Below are 18,299 nucleotides of genomic sequence, written 5' to 3'. Positions count from 1 at the left end.
ATATGATAGGTATTTTTGCATATATTGGTTGGTTTTTTTAGGTTTTCCGGTGTTTCGAGCCTTTTAGTTTTTGACCTTCTTTTGTACATGGGTGGCATCCACTTGATGCCGTTCCTTTAAATATATTGGTTTAAGAAAACGGAGGTGGGGGGCCAATTGCTGCAACCATGTTCTGAGTTCCCTTGATAGATTTGTAGAACACATGAGCTTATTCTGATGCACAGATATGTAAAGCGATTTGCAGGATATGTAAGTGGTGTTCTTGGGTATCCATAATTTTAATGCCTGTTTAGTTTATCTTTTTGTGATTATGAACCCTATACTAGCATCTTCTAAATGCCTCTCGAGCCTGCATTCTAAAGCCGTCAAGTGACACTTGTAAAATTCAACCTCAGAAATTCCGTTCGATTTCCCATGTTTTTTTTTTCCAAGTGGAAAGTCTCAACTTTGTTGATTTGGTTTGAAATAGTCTCTTTTTTTTTTTTTGTTGATATATAAATTTTCCGCTTCACGTATGTTGGTTTTTATTAATTTTTAGATTAAAGTTCTGAATACCGTACCGGCAAGAGTACCGATTTTCTTATTGGTATGGTACGTATTGGTACCGGTTAAATACCGGCTACCGTTTCGGATTTAGCGCAAATACTGATATATATAGTTATAAATTCATTATTTTTCTCATTACATCCAATTTTTATAACATAAAGTTTTTTTAGACAATAAAAATGAAACTGTCATTATATAACTCTCATCTAGTAAATACAAAAAAAAGAAGGAAGAACACTCCCATGACTATCTAAGTTACTAAAATTTTATTCCCGTAAACAATTTTGGGCTCATAGAAAAAAAAAAAAAAAAACCCTTCTCAATTACACTTTTGCCTTTTTGAAGAAGGTCCAGTGGCCCATGGTCAATATGTCGTCAACCGTTTCAAAAGTAAGGGGTAATTAAGTACTTTTGTAATTCTAGGGACCCGGATCCTCTCCACACCTCTCTCTCCAAAGATCTACCCTAAGATTGTGAATACCATTCCGTACCGGTCAATACTGATCGGTGTGTACCGGATTGACGAGTAAATGGTACCATGACCTTCCAATACCGTACCGGTCCCAATACCGAACGATACTGCGCGGTACCAGCCGTTTCGGTAGATACCGGGCGAGATCTTCTTAACGGAAATTTCGACTGGTTTTTTGCAATGTTGGATCATTTTGTAATAATGTCCAAATTAAGTTCTAAAACCGTATTTTTCCCTCAATTCGTTGTATCTATCTACTGTATCTAATCTAAGCGGCGATTAATTGGATTAAGCAGCGTTAGGCAGTACTCGATCGCCCAACTAGCGTCTAGCTAGCTTCGATTAGAACCTTGCCGTATTTAATGAGTATTTTTTGTCTTCTGTTTTTTGTCATAATTTTTTACTTTTTATATTCAATTTGTCAAGACGAGATCACTAACTAATAGTAGAAAACATTAAACAAGTGAGATAGGATTCTGATTAAAATATATATAAACAAGTGAGATAGGATTGATGACAATGATTCCACTTGGTTTACTTAATCCAGATAAATTATTGGCCGGCCATGGAGGCTTCAGATAATGTTTTTATTTCAAGTATGAATTTAAATTACGTGAACAAAAAGGAAGATGATCTGATGAATATTTTCCACTTGAGATAACCACTAATACACATCCATCGGTCGTTATGAAGATAAATCTTTTGGGGCCGCTTCGGTTAGGTTTTTCGAGTACGAATTTATATTACGTTTTGATGAGATACAAGAATTAGTTTAATCTTTATTTTGCTTATCTCATTTAAAAAAATAACCCTTTTCTCCAAAATATATGAACATCGCATGCACCTATGTATTTATTCTGGCCATGGGGGATCATAATATCAAAACTATTTTTGTTAATGTCAAAATTTTAAAGCATAACAAACTTGTACCTTATGCAGGATAGAAGACTGTTATTATACACTAACAAAATAGAAGACTATTATTATATTTTTCTCACAAAATATAAGAATGTCACCACGCCAAGTAATGTTTTTTTCTAAATATACCATTCCCCGTAAATTTTTGGTATTTTTATTCATCTCTTTTGAATTTCTGTTAGATTCGTGTTATTTTTTCGGATTAAACAATCGCCTTTATGACAAGAGTCTAAAAAGTAAAAATTAGGACCAAAAGAATTCTTTTTTACAAAAGAAGAAAAAATACTAAACGACTAGTATTTTTGTCATCTTACAAATTTTTTTGAACTTCGGACTAATTTTTTTTTTTTTTTTCTGTTTACTCTTTTTAAGACAAATGATTAGTTCCAAAGATTAAGACGAAAAATTAAAACGAATTAGGAAGAATGAGGCCCAAGTAGGTCGTTTTAGAACTTGGGTTACTCCACAGAGGGCCTAACCCAACCTATTATGGTAAGCCCAATTGTAGTACTTGACTATCCTTAAAAATCTAATACTAGTCCATGAACTTTATGCAAGCCCAATCTAATCAACCAAATACCATTGCAAAGGTTGCATCATCTTTCGCGTTGTTGTTGTTGTTATTATTATTATTATTATTATTTTGGGGTAAAGTTAAAACTCTTATAAAGCAAACCAACCAGAACCAACAAGAGGTCAAAACCTCTGTAGAATCGATTAGAGCCTACTTATCAAGCTAGGAAAAGTAAAAACATGAACAAATCAATTACATAGGACAAAATATCCTAGAACCAAGGTTCCAAGATGTAACAAAAACTGATTTGCATTGCTACACTTAACATTCTTCCACGAGCATAAGCTGCCTCGGACTTCCTTAATAATTTGGGTCCCCAAAGTTTGAGCAAGCACACCAACCCCTTGAAAGTTGAAACTACCTTCAATTACATTCCTTCCAAATCCAATAAATTGAGGCAGCTATGGAAAGTTTATAAACACGATTAGGACAGGAATCAAAATATATGTGAGCGTACATCCAATTAATCCAGTTCACTGGCCAAACCAAAATAGGGGCGTTGAATGTTATTCTTGTGAAGCAACATCTGCCAAACCATTTGAGAATATGAGCACTCAAAAAACAAATGTTCATGTGACTCCTCCACATCTTGGTAGAGCAGATACATCGCGTCAACTAGGATTCCACAACTGTGAAGTCTATCCTTGGTAGACAACCTCCCCAAAATTGCAAGCCTTTCGATGAAAGACCGACGAGGAACATGACTTGGAAACCAAACACTTAGACCAATGAATGCTTAGCCAATAACATTGCCTTCAAATAAGGTTGAAATACCCAAAGCATAGGGCTAGGTCGTCATCAGCATAATAATCAGAAAGACCGAGATCGTACCAACTGGGAGCTCGAATATAGCTAGTTCGGATTATAGGTGTAAGGGTTTGAGGCGGCCAACTGTCGGTTTTACTTGAACGGTGGAGATTACTCTCTTTAGACAACTAGAAAAAGGTTTTAATTAACTAAAAGGCAAGTCAAGGGATCATCCTTCCTGTGACTTTGGCCGATATCGATTCTCGAGGATAACTCAAGCGAGAGTCATGACCGCGTGCTTACACTCGGAAGGTTTAGCTTTGAACTTTGTTTAAATCAAATGATATGGTTTTCTGGAATATTAATGAACTCATTTTGGACACATTTATCGAAACCTATGAGTTACAGAGTTCTAAGAATGTCGTGCGCCAAGACCGCTTGCTAGCATGGCATCGAAGAAGTTAACAACTCTAGTTTAGACCGAAAAATCACAAGTTTAGTATATTCCAAAAGCCATTCTTTAAGCCCGAGATAACGAGAACAAATACAAGCCCAAATCATTGAGAAAGAATCACCACAAAACTTAGCTGATAAACTACTCACACATACTTGAAAGATAAAGCATAGTAGAAAAACGAGACATACGATTTAACTGCAGAAAACGAAAACAAACTTGATATTTAGGTGAATCTAGTCTGTAGCTACAACATTAACAAATGGGAAATTAACGTACAATAAAGACTTACTAGTGTCCTTGAAGGAAATAACTTGAAAAACTTGAGAGAGCAAGAATAGAAATTCTAGAAAGCAAAAAAGACTTAAAGCATAAAAGGTAAATATCTTGTAAAGTGAGAGAGAGAGAAAGGAGTATTTATACAAGAACATCTTCTCTCTATACAAATATCCTAAAAACATACAATAAGTAGCAATTATTCCATAAATGAAAGGTTGAAAAAATGGCAAAAATCTGCCCGGAAGCCATTGGTATTGATACCTATGCTAAAGGGTATCGATACCCTTCGTCCTGGACAGATTCTGAGTGATTTAAGGTGATTGGTATCGATACCAAAAGACCTATGAAAATTGGTATCGATACCTAGGCCATTAAGGCAGATTTTGCTTGGCTGAATTTCGCGGGCTCGCTCTGGACACTCCCGAACTCGGATTTGGGTGTTTTTTAGACCGTTGGAAAGCTTGTCGAGTCTACTTTCTAACCCAAGTGGTTTGGATCCAAGATAATTTGTACATCAAAAGATATGACGATTCTACCCTCAACTGGTCGAAAAATGAGTTGCTTTGAAAAGATCCTCCCATCTCCTTCAATTCCCTTAACCCTTGGGCGACCCGAGCAACCTCCAAACCATCTCTTCATGACTTTTTGAGCACCACAACGTGGTGGCACGTGGCCTCAGGCACTTGGTTGCACCCGGAGCATTCCTTGGTGTTCAACCGTGCCTGATTCACTCGGTTTACCTGAAAATACTAAAAATACACTTTACGTGCAATATCGCATAAGAACAACAACATATATGTACAAACACAACATACTAGAGGACTTAAGCACCAAGAATATGCGTTATTGGGTGCTTATTGAGGAACCACTAAAAAATTGGTACGCAGAGCATTCCAAGCTGACTTTAGTTGTATACACCCCAGATTTATGAAGTAGCCTTGTTCGGTTGTGGATTTGAAAAAATTTAGGGTTTGGTTTTTGGGTAATGAGTGAGGAGAGAAAATAGAGTAATAATTGGGGATATGGGTAATGAGTGGAGAGAGACAGAAAGAGAAATGAGATTAATGATTAGATATATGGGTAATGAGTAGAGAGAGAAATAAAAGTAATGATTGAAAATATAGGTAATGAATGGATTTGGATTTGGAAAAAAAATTTCAAACCCACAACCGAACAAGGGGTTGAAGTAACCATCTCACGGAATCAAGAACAAGAGGGTTGGGCATCAAAAAAAGTTTAGTACTAGCAACAATCTGCCCAGTAATAGCACATTTTGGGTTAGGCCAAACTCAAACTCCATTTTTAATGATAGATGCTACCTTGGTATTCTTAGCTCTACCTATGTTTAACCCACATACTCCTCAAATTTCTATTCTAGTAAAGAGGCTCCAACGTACATGCTTTTTGCCTCAATTAATCCCTCTGGTACATGTAGTCTCCGTCCCACAGTACTAAATAAAAAGCACATAGACAAATATACTGGGTGTGCATACGCAAAATGAAAAAAAATAAAAAATGGATGTGAATGGCTGATATATTAAATGCACATTTAATTAAGCATACGCAAAGTGATAAAAAAGAAAAAGAAAAAGGGTGATTTCGAAGAGAACAAGCAAAGTTGTGAATTAAAGTGCTTTGAGGCCAAGCAAAAAGCTAGCACTGGATCGGTGCCTTACGTTGCTGAATGCTGACTATCCTATTAGTACATAAGAAATTAAGTCAACAATAATAATATTATTTAATTATGCATATATGGGCCGGGATTCAAATTCAAATACTTGCATCACAAATCACCCAAAGGGCTCTTTAATTTGTTCTGGGCAAAAATCTGCATTCAAATGTGTCTTCCTTGAGCTAACAGATACTCTTTCCGTCCCGATTTGTTTGTTCATTTTTACTATTTGAGACCTTTTAAAAAATTGTCTATATGTTTTAATTTATAATGTTTTTTATATACAATATGAATCTTGTTTGATAGATCTCAATTAAATCTAAAGTAGGATGTTTTCGAAATTATGTAAAACATTATAAATTGCGAGATATAGACAATTTTTTAAAAGTCACATATGTCGAAATTGGACAAACAACTGGGACGGAGGGAGTATATTGTTGACCTGGCCGGGCAATTAACATTTTCCGGAAAGCGCATACATTTCAGTTTAAATTCTCAATTAACCTTCCCCGACAAGCGCCTGAACAATTTGTTATCCCGAATTCCGCCTTGTTGCTTCGCTAGCAACGGGTCACTATTCTTCGAACTCCGGGACAAACATAGATCCAATACTTTTCGATTACATACCATGATCTGAATCATCGTTAATAAAACCCATACGATTGCTAATCGGATTGTGATGACTCGTCTGATAACAAACGTACAACAATCAGGTTATTGACTTGGTTTTTTTCTTTTCCGAACTTCTGCTGGTTTTGGGTAATTTTCTTTTAGACTTCTTATTCCTGTTGACAAGGAAAATTGGAAATTTTAAAAATATGATTTCAAGTTAAAAAACTTTTGCTAAAAGTCGAATAAAGAAGTCAAAATATATATAGATTTTTAGCTTACTATTGATCTTGTTAATTCTTTTCAAGTTCCATATATCCATATTTTTTTGTATTTTTAAAAAATTCTCTTATTCGTCCAAAAATCTAAATATTTTAACCATATGCTTAAAAAAAAGGTTTATGAAAAAAAAATTAAACCAACTTAAAAAAAAGAAGAAGTTAAAAAAGTCCGAACTCAACCTAGCATAACCCCAATGGGTTGGCCTGATGGTCAAGGTCCGAGACGTAAGTGTTTGCTCTATCCTAAGATCACAAGTTCGAAACCTCTCAGGTTTTATCAATTCCTTTCGGGCCAATCCATACAGAACTTTACTCCAACTTTAATTGGACGATGGGATTGGGCTCTCAAAATTACTCGAGGTGCGCTTAAGCTAGTCTGGATCATACACAGCCGAGTTATAAAGAAAACTCAACCATGCAGTTTTTTCTTCTTCTTCTTTTGTTTCTGGTAATAAACCATTGCCAAAAGAACAAGTCACAAAATGTTAGGCACTGACCCGGGGAATCCACTTTTTCCTCTTACTAGAGGCGTGAGAAATGCACTCAAAGGCAAAAACTTCCACCCAACTTCAAAAGCAAAAGCAAAAGTTAATTCACGATTCACGCCAAACACATCACAAGCCCAAAAACAACAAAAAAAAAAAAGAAGAGGAGAAAACACAACACATTACCCATCTTTATAGACCTACTCTTACTTTTGAAAAACAATCCCAAATGGCCCCCCAAATCACCAAACCAAAAAAGCCAATTACTTTCTCCCTCCTATCCAAACTCTCCACCACCCTCTTCTTCGTAGTCCTCTTCACCATCCCCGCCCTCCTCCTCCTCCACGCCCCCACCTCTCCTCCCTGCTCCACCCCGTCCGCCACCGGGGTTGCCACCTGGTCTGGCGACCTCCGGGCTGCCAAATTCTCATGGAACCGCCTCTCATTTGCCGGTGACAGCCCTCCTCTGGCTAGGCTAAAAATTGCGGTTTTCTCGAGGAAGTGGCCAGTGGGGGCCGTGCCAGGTGGCATGGAGCGCCACGCACACACGCTCTACACCGCGTTGGCCCGCCGCGGCCACATGGTTCACGTTTTCACTTCGCCTTTGGATAGCGTGGGTAAAGAGGTGAAGAGTATTTTGGAGGGCGGTTCGGGTGACCCGGTAATTCATTGTCATGAAGGTGAACCGGGCAGCAAGTGGAGATATAATAAGGCTTGGGAGCAATTTGAAGAGGAGAACCGGAATGAACCGTTTGATGTGGTTCACTCGGAGAGCGTGGCGTTGCCTCATTGGTTGGCTCGTGGACTGCCCAACCTCGCAGTCACATGGCATGGTATTGTTAGTAGAATTGAGTTTTTGGAAAAGAAAAAAAATTATTTTTATGGGAAGAAAAAAAAAAGTTTTAAAACTTGCACTTATTGCAATTTGAATTTGATATGAGAGACAATCTTGTTAAGTGGGTAATTATCTAAAATACAGAACTCTAATTCAATCTACATTACCAACAAAACAATTATTGGATTGTCTTCGTTACAAATAAAAACATATTTGGAAAATGGACATGGCTATTGTGGAATGTTTTCTAGAATTTATAAAAAAAATTAGTTGAGAAGTATCATTTTGATCTCATACTTTCAAGTCTCTCCCTTCGTCTTCATCTCAACGCTATAATTGTCATATTTTTTTGGATTTTATAAAAGAAATTTGACAAAATATTGGCACCAATGCTGTAAATTGGTGAGATTTATTAGTCGTCCTATGAGTGGTATTTAATTGCCAAAGGCTTCACAAAACTAAGCGAAGAATGCCTTCACAACAAGTCTGACAACTTATTAGTCCCCTCTCATTTATCCTATTTTTCATCGTTTATTTAAGGGAAAATTATCAAAATCACCCCGAGTTTTTTTGCAAATAACAGATTGCTCCCTTAGGTTTGGAGAATTACAAAACGAATTGCTCCCTTCTTGTGATGTAGCTGCTAGGAAACTCAACGAAATCTGTTTGACATAGTTAAATCCTTATTCGAACGGACCACAATGTTCTTCGGTTACTTGTGAAAATATTGTGAAAATATCCTTTCATAGGCTAAAAAGTACAATTTGGTCCAATTTAATAAGGATTTGATGACGTCAGACAAATTCTGTCGAATTTCCTAGTGGTTACATCACGACAAGGGAGTAATTTATAACAATAGATGGGTATTTTGTAATTTTCCAAATGTGAGGGGTGATCTATAATTTGTAGAAACCTCAGGGGTAATTTTAATAATTGACCCCTTTTTTGCAATACTATAATCTTAATTGATCTCCACAATTCACAAACTTCTACTAATCATGAACTTTTTCTCTACACTTTTTGCACATCGTCTTACAAATCTCCAACAGGTATAGCCCTAGAAAGCATATACTCATCCATCTACCAAGATTTAATCCGGCCGCTCAGCGAGCCAATCTCGCCGATGTTCAACCACAGCCTCCAGGGAGTAATCCCAAAAGTAATAAGTGAAATAAGATTCTTCAACAACTACCAACACCACATTGCGATAAGCGACAGTTGTGGTGAAATGTTGAGAGACGTGTACCAAATACCGAACGAAAGGGTTCACGTAATTGTCAATGGCATCAATGACAAGGACTTCGGGGTAGATTCGAGATTGGGAAACGAGTTCCGGACTCGAATTGGGATCCCAAGTAATGCTAGTTTGGTGCTTGGGGTGGCTGGAAGATTAGTGAAAGATAAAGGGCATCCGTTGTTGTTTGAGGCGTTTTCGATGGTCCAAGAGAAGCACTCGGATGTGTACTTGGTTGTCGCCGGGTCCGGACCTTGGGAAGAGAGGTAATTAATGTTGGGACCTACATGCAATTTTACATACCTTTCCTCTCTATTTATCAACCAAAAATGCTACGAAAACAGATGAAATTATGCATATTCAGACATGAATGTGTTTGGCACCGTCCGATGTTTGTGAACCTCACATCTTCTGTGTGGGACCCACTTGCATTTAGACAATCACAAATACATATATGTCTGAATCTGTCGTTTCTGTCTCTATCCGTACTATTGCTCATTTATCAACAGGTACACGAAAAATTATTTAGTGCTCTTGAGGCACATACACACAAATGGTTGGAGCTGCTCAATTGTTTTAAAATAATTTTTTAAGAATTTTTGTAAAAATTAAGCTCAATCGGATATCGGTAATGGCTTGATTAATTCTTTTGGACATAGAATCAATTAAGCCTTTACTGATATCCGACTAAGCTGATTTTTTACAATGATTCTTAAAAAAGTGTTTTAAACAAATAGAGAGGCTCCGAAGTGGGTAGTACTCACTTCGGGGTCTCACGAAACACGAAGTAAATTTGGTGTACATCAAATAGTGTACCCATAGTTTTATTGATATTTTGATCAAAAACCCATTTCGATCTCTCCAAATTGAGTTGCGCCCTAAAAACTGTCAAGTACAGAGCATGCCAATTACTTTATGTTGTATTTCTATGAGGTTAGTTTTTGTCAATACAGTTTTATGATCCATTCAATGTACTCATACTAATTGATTTATTGATCATTTGAATCCCCAACAGGTACAGAAAGTTGGGGCCTCAAGTAATAGTTCTAGGGTCCATGAAGCCCCCCGAATTGCGAGCTTTCTACAATGGAATCGACATCTTCCTCAACCCAACGTTGAGGCCTCAAGGGCTTGACCTCACTCTCATGGAGGCAATGATGAGTGGGAAACCCCTAATGGCATCACGATTTCCCACGATCAAAGGTACCATTATGGTCGACGATGAGTTTGGTTTCATGTTTGCACCGAACGTTGAATCATTGGTGGCGACATTAGAGGTGGCAATTGCGGAAGGATCAAAGAGGATGAGCCGTAGAGGGAAGGCGTCAGAGGCGTTCGCAACATCCATGTTTACTGCTAGAAAAATGGCTTTAGCTTATGAGAGGTTGTTTGTTTGTATTAAAAATGAGACGTATTGTATCTACCGTTAGGCATTATATGGAGGTTTAATTTTCATCCGAGGGGGTTTTTGGCTTTTAGTTTTTCTAATTTTTGTTGGAATGCATATTTGGTACTACTCTACTCTTTATATCTGCCTTTATCATTCAATGAAAAGTTAAAAATTCTTTACTAGTATCTTTTTCTCGATTATTTGCAGTGATAGGACTGATGTTGAACCAACGAAAATACTAGTAGGAAAATAGTTCTAGAATCACATGCATGTGCCATATGTGTTATGGGTTAGCACAAGAATATAGCTCGACTACCATCGAAGAACTTTTTTTGTTTTGTTAGGAAGGATGTGAAACTTAATTGATAGCAAGAAAAGTACAACATCAAAGAACTTGAGTTACGACAATTTATCTTCACCAAAAAATAGGGCCACGGCTACTTAACTACCTCTTTCAAATTTGCTGTAATCTGTGCCCTCTGCAATTAGTATGTCTTCCAACGACCCCTGCACCGGCGCGCACGCCCACAAAGGTAACGAGTCCTAATGAGCCTGGTACTTTTGTAGATTATCAGGAGCCCCATTTTGGTAAACGAGCAAAGTAAAATAAATGCAGCCCCAGTATTCATGTTGCTTCAAATGCAAGTCCTTTATCAAAATTGAGCCAAATAACTCTACCAATTTATGTTGCTTCAAATGCAAGTCCTTTATCAAAATTGAGCCAAATAACTCTACCAAATTACTAGAGCAATCTCTACTCGTATTAATCCAACATCAAAGCTACCTAGAATTCCGAATGAATTTCAAGGGGAAAAAAAAAAAAACCAATCTGACCCATATAACAAGTAACACTGCACCCAATGTGTACCTGTTTAAGAGCTTGATGTATTGAATGGCTAATGTGTAAGCGACGGCCTCCAAAATCAGGACACTGATGTCCATTTAAAGCCTTTAAATCTTCTTGAGCAAAAATCTATTCAATGTAAGAAACGACGACAAAAGCACCAATCTCATCAGCTGCATAGATTCCTTTCACGCTCTTCCAAGTGTTATCACATGTATTTTGGCATGCAACAGTCATTTCAATGATGCAACTACCGCATTGTAAGATGTCAACATAAGATATAATTGTTTGCGCGTAGAACCCCAAGAAGGATGTTCGCTCCACATCTGAAATAGATGGCCATCATCCCTTCATAAAAAAGTAGAACAATATACCAGCAATACCGGAGAACTACAAGAAATATACCTGAAAAGAAGCTAGCACGCACCATAATCATAGACACCTCCATCCTCAAATGCCAGAAACTTGTAATGAAGACTATGATATATATACTAACAAAAGATTAAACAAATAAGAAAAGAATATAATGATCCCATACAGGAATGAAGCCACAGATGCCAACACACTTGACCTCAAACCACAAATTCATGTTTAATTAGGAAGTACCTCATCCACCAATGGAGACATGAGAGCTCCATCCTAACAGGTCGTTTGGATGGAGGGGATTCGAGAGAGAAGAAAGGAGAGGGTGAGGAATCCGACTCTCATCCACGTTTGGGAGAGCCATCAGGCGAGAAAGGGGTGGGGAAGGAGAGAAACTGTTTCCTCACAGGACCCCATTTCTAAATCGCGCCGGATGTGGCGCGATTCCGTGAGAAAGGAAAGGAAGGCACGCATGCGGGCCACGCCGGAGTTGCTCACTCGTCGCCGGAGTTGCTAGCTCGTCGTCGGTGTTGCGAGATCCTCGCCGGAGAAAGCTTCGTCGCCGGAGTTTACAGATCTTGGTCGCCGGAGTTACAGATCTTGGTCGCCGGAGAGAGTTTCTCGCCGGAGAGGATTTGATTTCTCCCGGTTGTTTGGATTGCACAGTGAGAAATCACTCCCCTCTCTTCTCCTTTCTCGCCATTAATGGAGAAGGCTTCCCTTTCTTCTCCTTTCTCACCCCTCCATCCAAAGGGGCCGTAAGTCTCACAATGGGAATGGAAGAAACAAGCTTGTTACATCCACAGTTATACTTACTAAAGTAATCGAGCAACGGAAAATCACATTGCATATCTTGAACGGACAAATATGCCAAAAATGAAAGTGGTACACTTGAACACAGGAGAAAATGCCATTCAGAAACCTTGTGTAAAGTAGTCTGTCTTGAAAGGAAAGCAAGAGCATAACTTAATAGGAGTATCATTCTCATACAGAAACAGAAACGCCAACTGCAGAAATAAATAACAGAAGTTTAAACAACACTGAATTTTGAAAGTACATATAACCCATACAAAAAAAAAAAAATACAAAAAAACAAAACTTGCACTCAAAATTGCAGTCACGTACAGGTTTAACCATTGTTCTAAAGCATAAGGAATACGATGATAAATAACTTCCAAGAAGGAAACAATTTACTTCGCCAGATCAAAACCCCTCAAAGGAGATCAGCAACGTTTGCTGGAAGCTCCTCAACTACCACATTGTAGAACTTCTGGATGTCAAAGAGCATCCTCTCATCGTCTTTTGTGACAAAATTGATGGCAACACCTTTCCTCCCAAACCGTCCACTACGTCCAATTCGATGTAGATAGTTCTCTGGCTGCGTTGGGAGGTCATAATTGATCACAAGGGAGACTTGTTGGACATCAATACCACGGGCCAAGAGATCAGTGGTAATGAGCACACGAGAGGAACCAGACCTAAATTCCCGCATGATGATATCTCTCGTGTTCTGATCCATGTCTCCATGGGTGGCAGAGACAGTGTGATCACGGCTGCGCATTTTGTCAGTGAGCCAGTCAACCTTGCGCCGAGTGTTAACAAAGATGACACTTTGGGTTATCGCCAAGGTTTCATAAAGATCACAAAGAGTCTCAAGCTTCCATTCCTCCTTATCAACGTTGACATAAAATTGCTTAATACCCTCAAGTGTAAGTTCATCACGTTTCACAAGAATCCTCACGGGTTTATTCATGAATTTCCTAGTGATTTCGAGGGCCTCGGGTGGCATAGTGGCAGAGAACACCCCAACCTGGATTTTGGGTGGCAGCAACTGGAAAATGTCATAGATCTGACAGCAACAAAGATTCTCGCATTAGACATAAAACCAAAATTCCAACAGCTTAAATTGAACTGTCTCAGGACAATGTAGCTGCAAGATGAGCTTAAGAGACAATGACCGCACACATATATACTAATGCAAAAATACAACCTGAAAGGCTCAAATACTTAGAGAAAACATCCCATCTGCGAAAGTTTGTTCTTCCTTTAATATTAAGGTGAAATATTAGTCCTCATCTACCTAGGTATAATATAGAGTAAATAATAAAACGTTTTTCAGGCCCCTTTACTTGATATTCTATTAGTCAAGTAAAAGTTACTGAATCCCTAAAAAGATGGTCAAATAAAGCATGGGTACATCTAAAACCCTGCCATACTCGTACCCGTAACATACCGGGTACGGGTACTTTGCATGGTCCTTCTAAATATGTACCTGATTCATGAAAAACATACCAAAAATTTACTGAATAACTTTTGCTGCACAGCAGAAGTACCGTATATATATCAAGCCGTACCCACCACAAAAAATGAAGCTAAGTGACTTCTTTTTTTCCCATGCTTAGCATGAGTGTATAACACAAATTTTGGTCCATAGGTTCTTTAATATAATGGCAGTAAACTCTATGTCGTATCTTAAGTTTAATGCTAAACTGTTATTTGATGTTGCCATTTTGGATTCTTATCTTTTAGCTATTTTCTTAATTTGAAATGTAATCATTACTTGTAATATATTGCTCTAAATTGCAACCAAAAAAATAAAAAATACATTTGACGTAGCCATACCCGTACCCTTCATTTTCTAAGTTCCGCCTTATCAACATACAATATGGTACCAGTACCCATACTCATACACATACGCATACACGTGCTTCTGAGACGGATGATGACCTCATACCAACAACACCAGCTAGTATGTGACAAGCCACATTCCTCATTCTTGACACATCAATCGCAAATTCTAATAATAGAATAAAACAGATGAACAAAACAAATAACGCAATGAAAATGACAGACCTGATCCTTGAAACCACGTGAAAGCATTTCATCAGCTTCATCCAACACAAACATTTTAATGTAATCAGGATGAAGCGACTGTCTCCGCAACATGTCAAATACTCGGCCAGGAGTACCAACAACAACATGGACCCCACTTGAGAGAATGCGCTGATCCTCACGCACACTGGTCCCTCCCACACAAGCATGAACCTTCACACCGAGATAGTCACCTAGTGCTCGCATAACCTTCTCAATTTGTTGGGCGAGTTCACGAGTGGGTGCAAGAACCAATGCCTGGCACTCAACTATGTTATAATCAAGCTGCTGAAGAACTCCAGAGCAGAAAGTTGCGGTTTTTCCAGTTCCAGACTGTGCTTGTTGAATAACATCTAGTCCTTTACAGAACGGAACTATTCCCCTTTGCTGAATTGCAGATGGCTTCTCAAAACCTTCAAAGAAAATTCAGAAACAACTTTCAGCTCTTAAAGTTGCTAGATGAGAGTCAGAAGACTCAGAACCAAACCAAATGAAGCGATGTAAAACATATTCCATTAAAAAGGGAAAAGCTCCAACTGGATGGCTTAAGATCTGATTGGATGGTGTAAAAGCTACATTTGCACATGGAAGCTAAGTTATCGTTTGTTTTTTTCTCTATACACAAGTATACCATAAGCGTAGATGCCCCGCAGCAGATTTTCTTGTAAGCCCATTGCATCAAAGCTGTCATAAACTTCATCATATGAGGTGAAGAATTCTTCTCCATCAGCTGTGCCAAGTCTGTACCCACCAATTGACAAAACGGCAGAACCAAAATAAGCATTATTGTTGCGCATAAAGTTGAAGGAGAAGTTATATCTTTTAATAACTACATAACAAAATGAGAGAGAGAGAGAGAGAGAGAGAGAGAGAGAGAGAGAGAGAGAGAGAGAGAGAGAGAGAGAGAGAGAGAGAGAGAGAGAGAGAGAGAGAGAGAGAGAGAGGGAAACTGAGAGAGAGCGAGAGGGCGAGAGAGAGAGAGAGAGAGAGAGAGCGAGAGAGAGAGAGAGAGAGAGAGAGAGAGAGAGAGAGAGAGAGAGAGAGAGAGAGAGAGAGAGAGAGTTTAATAAATCAAAGGCCAGAACTCACAACTCATTCATTTTGGTATCATATTGACGAGTATCAAATTGAGAACCTTCGGGAGCCAAGCTAGCCATGTCTGCAATCAATAGCAAAATAATACTATCCATAAGCACAATTTTATGCTTTCAACAAAAAGATACATCCAATGATTGAAACTTTTAACAAATCATGACCAAAAATATCAAGAAAACTATTTATAGTTGGAACCACAAAAAGAGACATGTTCGGCAAACTAGTTTATTAGCACTTTTACAAAGATGCCTAATGTCAACTTCAACGCACATGGAGCAGAAAATTTAACAACTAAATCAGAGACTATTTCGAACCAAATCAACAGACTCTTGACTTTCCACTGGAGAAAAAACATGGGAAAAATCGAACTAAATTGCTCTCTAGGGATGAATTTTACAAGGGTCGCTTGAGAATGCAAACTGGAGAGGCAATGCTAGTATGGGTTCCTAGATCACAAAATGATAAACTAAATGGGTATCGGAATTCTGGATACCCAAGAACACAATTCACTATCCAAGTTGCTTATCCATGTGCACCATAATAAGCTGGGGTATTCCACAAATCTGAACATCAGAACAAGGTTGAGGCAATTGGGCCCCCGTCCTCATCTTTCTTTCTTTTCTTTTTTCTGACACTCAATACAATTATAGGAGAGACGTCAAGGGGAAGCCACTCATGTGCAAAAGAAGGCCAAAACCAAAAAGTCCCAAAACACCCGAAATCCTAAAAACCAATCGACTGAAAAAGCCCTGTACTCCACTCTTGCACCAAAACTATCTATCACACCAAGAAATTGGTCAAGGGAAGGATTACACTCCCTCGACCCCCAACTATGCAAACTAGAGAGGAAAAGACTCTTAAGCCTAAACATTGGCCTCTCCACCCCATCAAAATATCTCCTACTCCACTCTCTCCAAATAAGCCACGTCAAGCAAAGTAGGATCAAAATCCAAAGCAAGTCTTTGTCTACCCACTTTGGCCCCAAACTATTCTTCTTCTCTTTGTCCTACCAATCCTCCATGTCTTCTCTACAACCTACTTTTAACTTCTTACCTTTCTTTACTAACTCACGCATCCATGCCAGCTTACACCCACCTCAACCAATCGTGGGGGCGCAATCCCCCCACCGACTGCCCACTTTCGGGGAACCCAATTAAAGCTCGAGCTAAGCTCCGTATAACACCAATCAGCCACATAGACAAAATTCATTAACTACATAAAGCACCAATCTTTATACATGCATACAACTCTTCATCTGATAAGCACATCATAAGCACGATTTTTTCACGGAAGCAAAAACAGAATTATGTTATAGAACACGTAACCAAAAGAAATCAAGCATATAAAGAGACAAACAAAGATGTTTCAATCCAGCAAAACGTAAAAATCACGAAACTCGTAGAAGAATAGCACATATTTTTTCCACACGGAGTCTACCTGACGAATCAAATCCTTAATATGCGGACGTATACGAAAACAAAAACAGACAGATTGAGAAATGCAAAAGTTTAAAAAAAGTATACTTGGTAGAGCAGTCAAAGGCCGGTGAAGTCTGAAGATCTGGCGATGAAGAGAGAGAAACGAGCGATCGATTTGATTTTACTAGGGTTAGGGTTTCCCAAACTCGTCGCCGATCCAGTTGAGGAAACGAAATCCGGAGAGAGAAGAAAACGATGGATGGAGTACAAGACCCTGTGCGAGGAGGGGGTAGCGTAGAGACTGGCAGAGAGGATAAGCTGGGATTTGTCGGGCACGTGCTCTATATCAATCACAACAATATACTGTTAAGAATTTAATATTATTCTTTCCCTTACTAGCCAAACCAGCACTGCCCCCACCGTTCGCTTTTACCGTTCTCTCAATCTCACTGCCGGTTTAGGCAACGAGATGTTTACGCCTACAGCTCATTTTCGCCCCTCCCATCCACCGCACTCAATTTCTACGTCCAGTAGCGTTTTGAACAGTCGAAATTTGAAAAAAACTCTCACGGGAGTAAAACTTAAACTCTTCTCTGAAAGAGTTTTTTAAAATCTGACCATTGATTGTTGAAACGGACGGTGAGATGGAGGAGCGGTGAAAGTGAGTGGTGGGTGTAGCACTGCTGTCTCGGCAATTAATGTTTTGGATTTCAAAAAAACTCTTCCAAAAACTGAAGGAGTTTTTTTTTTTAAAATCTGGATCGTCCAAAACACTTTTGAACGAGAGCGGTGAGCGTAGACTTTTTGTAGCAAAAACAACAATGCTACCCCCACGCTCTCTTTCACCACTTCTCCAATCTCACCGTCCGCCTCAACAATCAATTACGGAGTATTTAAATTTTAAAAAAACTCCATAGTTTCTACCGAAGGTGTACAAAATTTAATAACTTTGGTAATTTGAGTAATATGTAGCACTCACTAATTTGTAATTGATATTCAAACATGACAAATTTAGTATAGCCTAGTGGTTGTCGCACTCCATTACCAAGTAAAATGTTGAGTTCAAGTTTTACCGCTGCAAATTGCAACACCCCTTTCCCTATCTCTTGGAGACCAATCTATAAATTACCATCCCTTTCCTTATCCCTTGGAGGCCAATCTATAAATTACTATCTATATAATAAGACATAACTGGCTTTGAATCCAATAGAT

The 18,299-nt window shown here is 38.6% G+C and overlaps 2 protein-coding genes across 2 annotated transcripts; one reads left to right on the top strand and one right to left on the bottom strand.

The window, feature by feature from the left end:
* The first annotated feature begins 7,190 nt into the window (after positions 1 to 7,190).
* On the top strand, positions 7,191 to 10,678 carry LOC131308294 (uncharacterized). The gene is made up of 3 exons (XM_058335194.1): positions 7,191 to 7,870; positions 8,922 to 9,372; positions 10,122 to 10,678. The coding sequence occupies exons 1-3, from the start codon at positions 7,267 to 7,269 to the stop codon at positions 10,534 to 10,536; spliced, it is 1,470 nt and encodes a 489-aa protein (XP_058191177.1). The 5' UTR covers positions 7,191 to 7,266; the 3' UTR covers positions 10,537 to 10,678.
* Positions 10,679 to 12,601: 1,923 nt separating this feature from the next.
* On the bottom strand, positions 12,602 to 17,508 carry LOC131308295 (eukaryotic initiation factor 4A-14-like). The gene is made up of 5 exons (XM_058335195.1): positions 17,193 to 17,508; positions 15,664 to 15,733; positions 15,206 to 15,315; positions 14,557 to 14,987; positions 12,602 to 13,552 (listed from the first exon to the last, which is right to left on the bottom strand). Exons 2-5 carry the CDS (start codon positions 15,729 to 15,731, stop codon positions 12,917 to 12,919), a joined length of 1,245 nt encoding a protein of 414 aa, XP_058191178.1. The 5' UTR covers positions 15,732 to 15,733; positions 17,193 to 17,508; the 3' UTR covers positions 12,602 to 12,916.
* Positions 17,509 to 18,299: the final 791 nt, after the last annotated feature.

Source organism: Rhododendron vialii, chromosome 11a (genome assembly GCF_030253575.1).
Source record: "Rhododendron vialii isolate Sample 1 chromosome 11a, ASM3025357v1".
NCBI classification, from domain to species: Eukaryota; Viridiplantae; Streptophyta; class Magnoliopsida; order Ericales; family Ericaceae; genus Rhododendron; species Rhododendron vialii.
The sequence above is the reverse complement of the archived record's forward strand: the minus strand, read 5'-3'. Positions and strand labels throughout refer to the sequence as shown.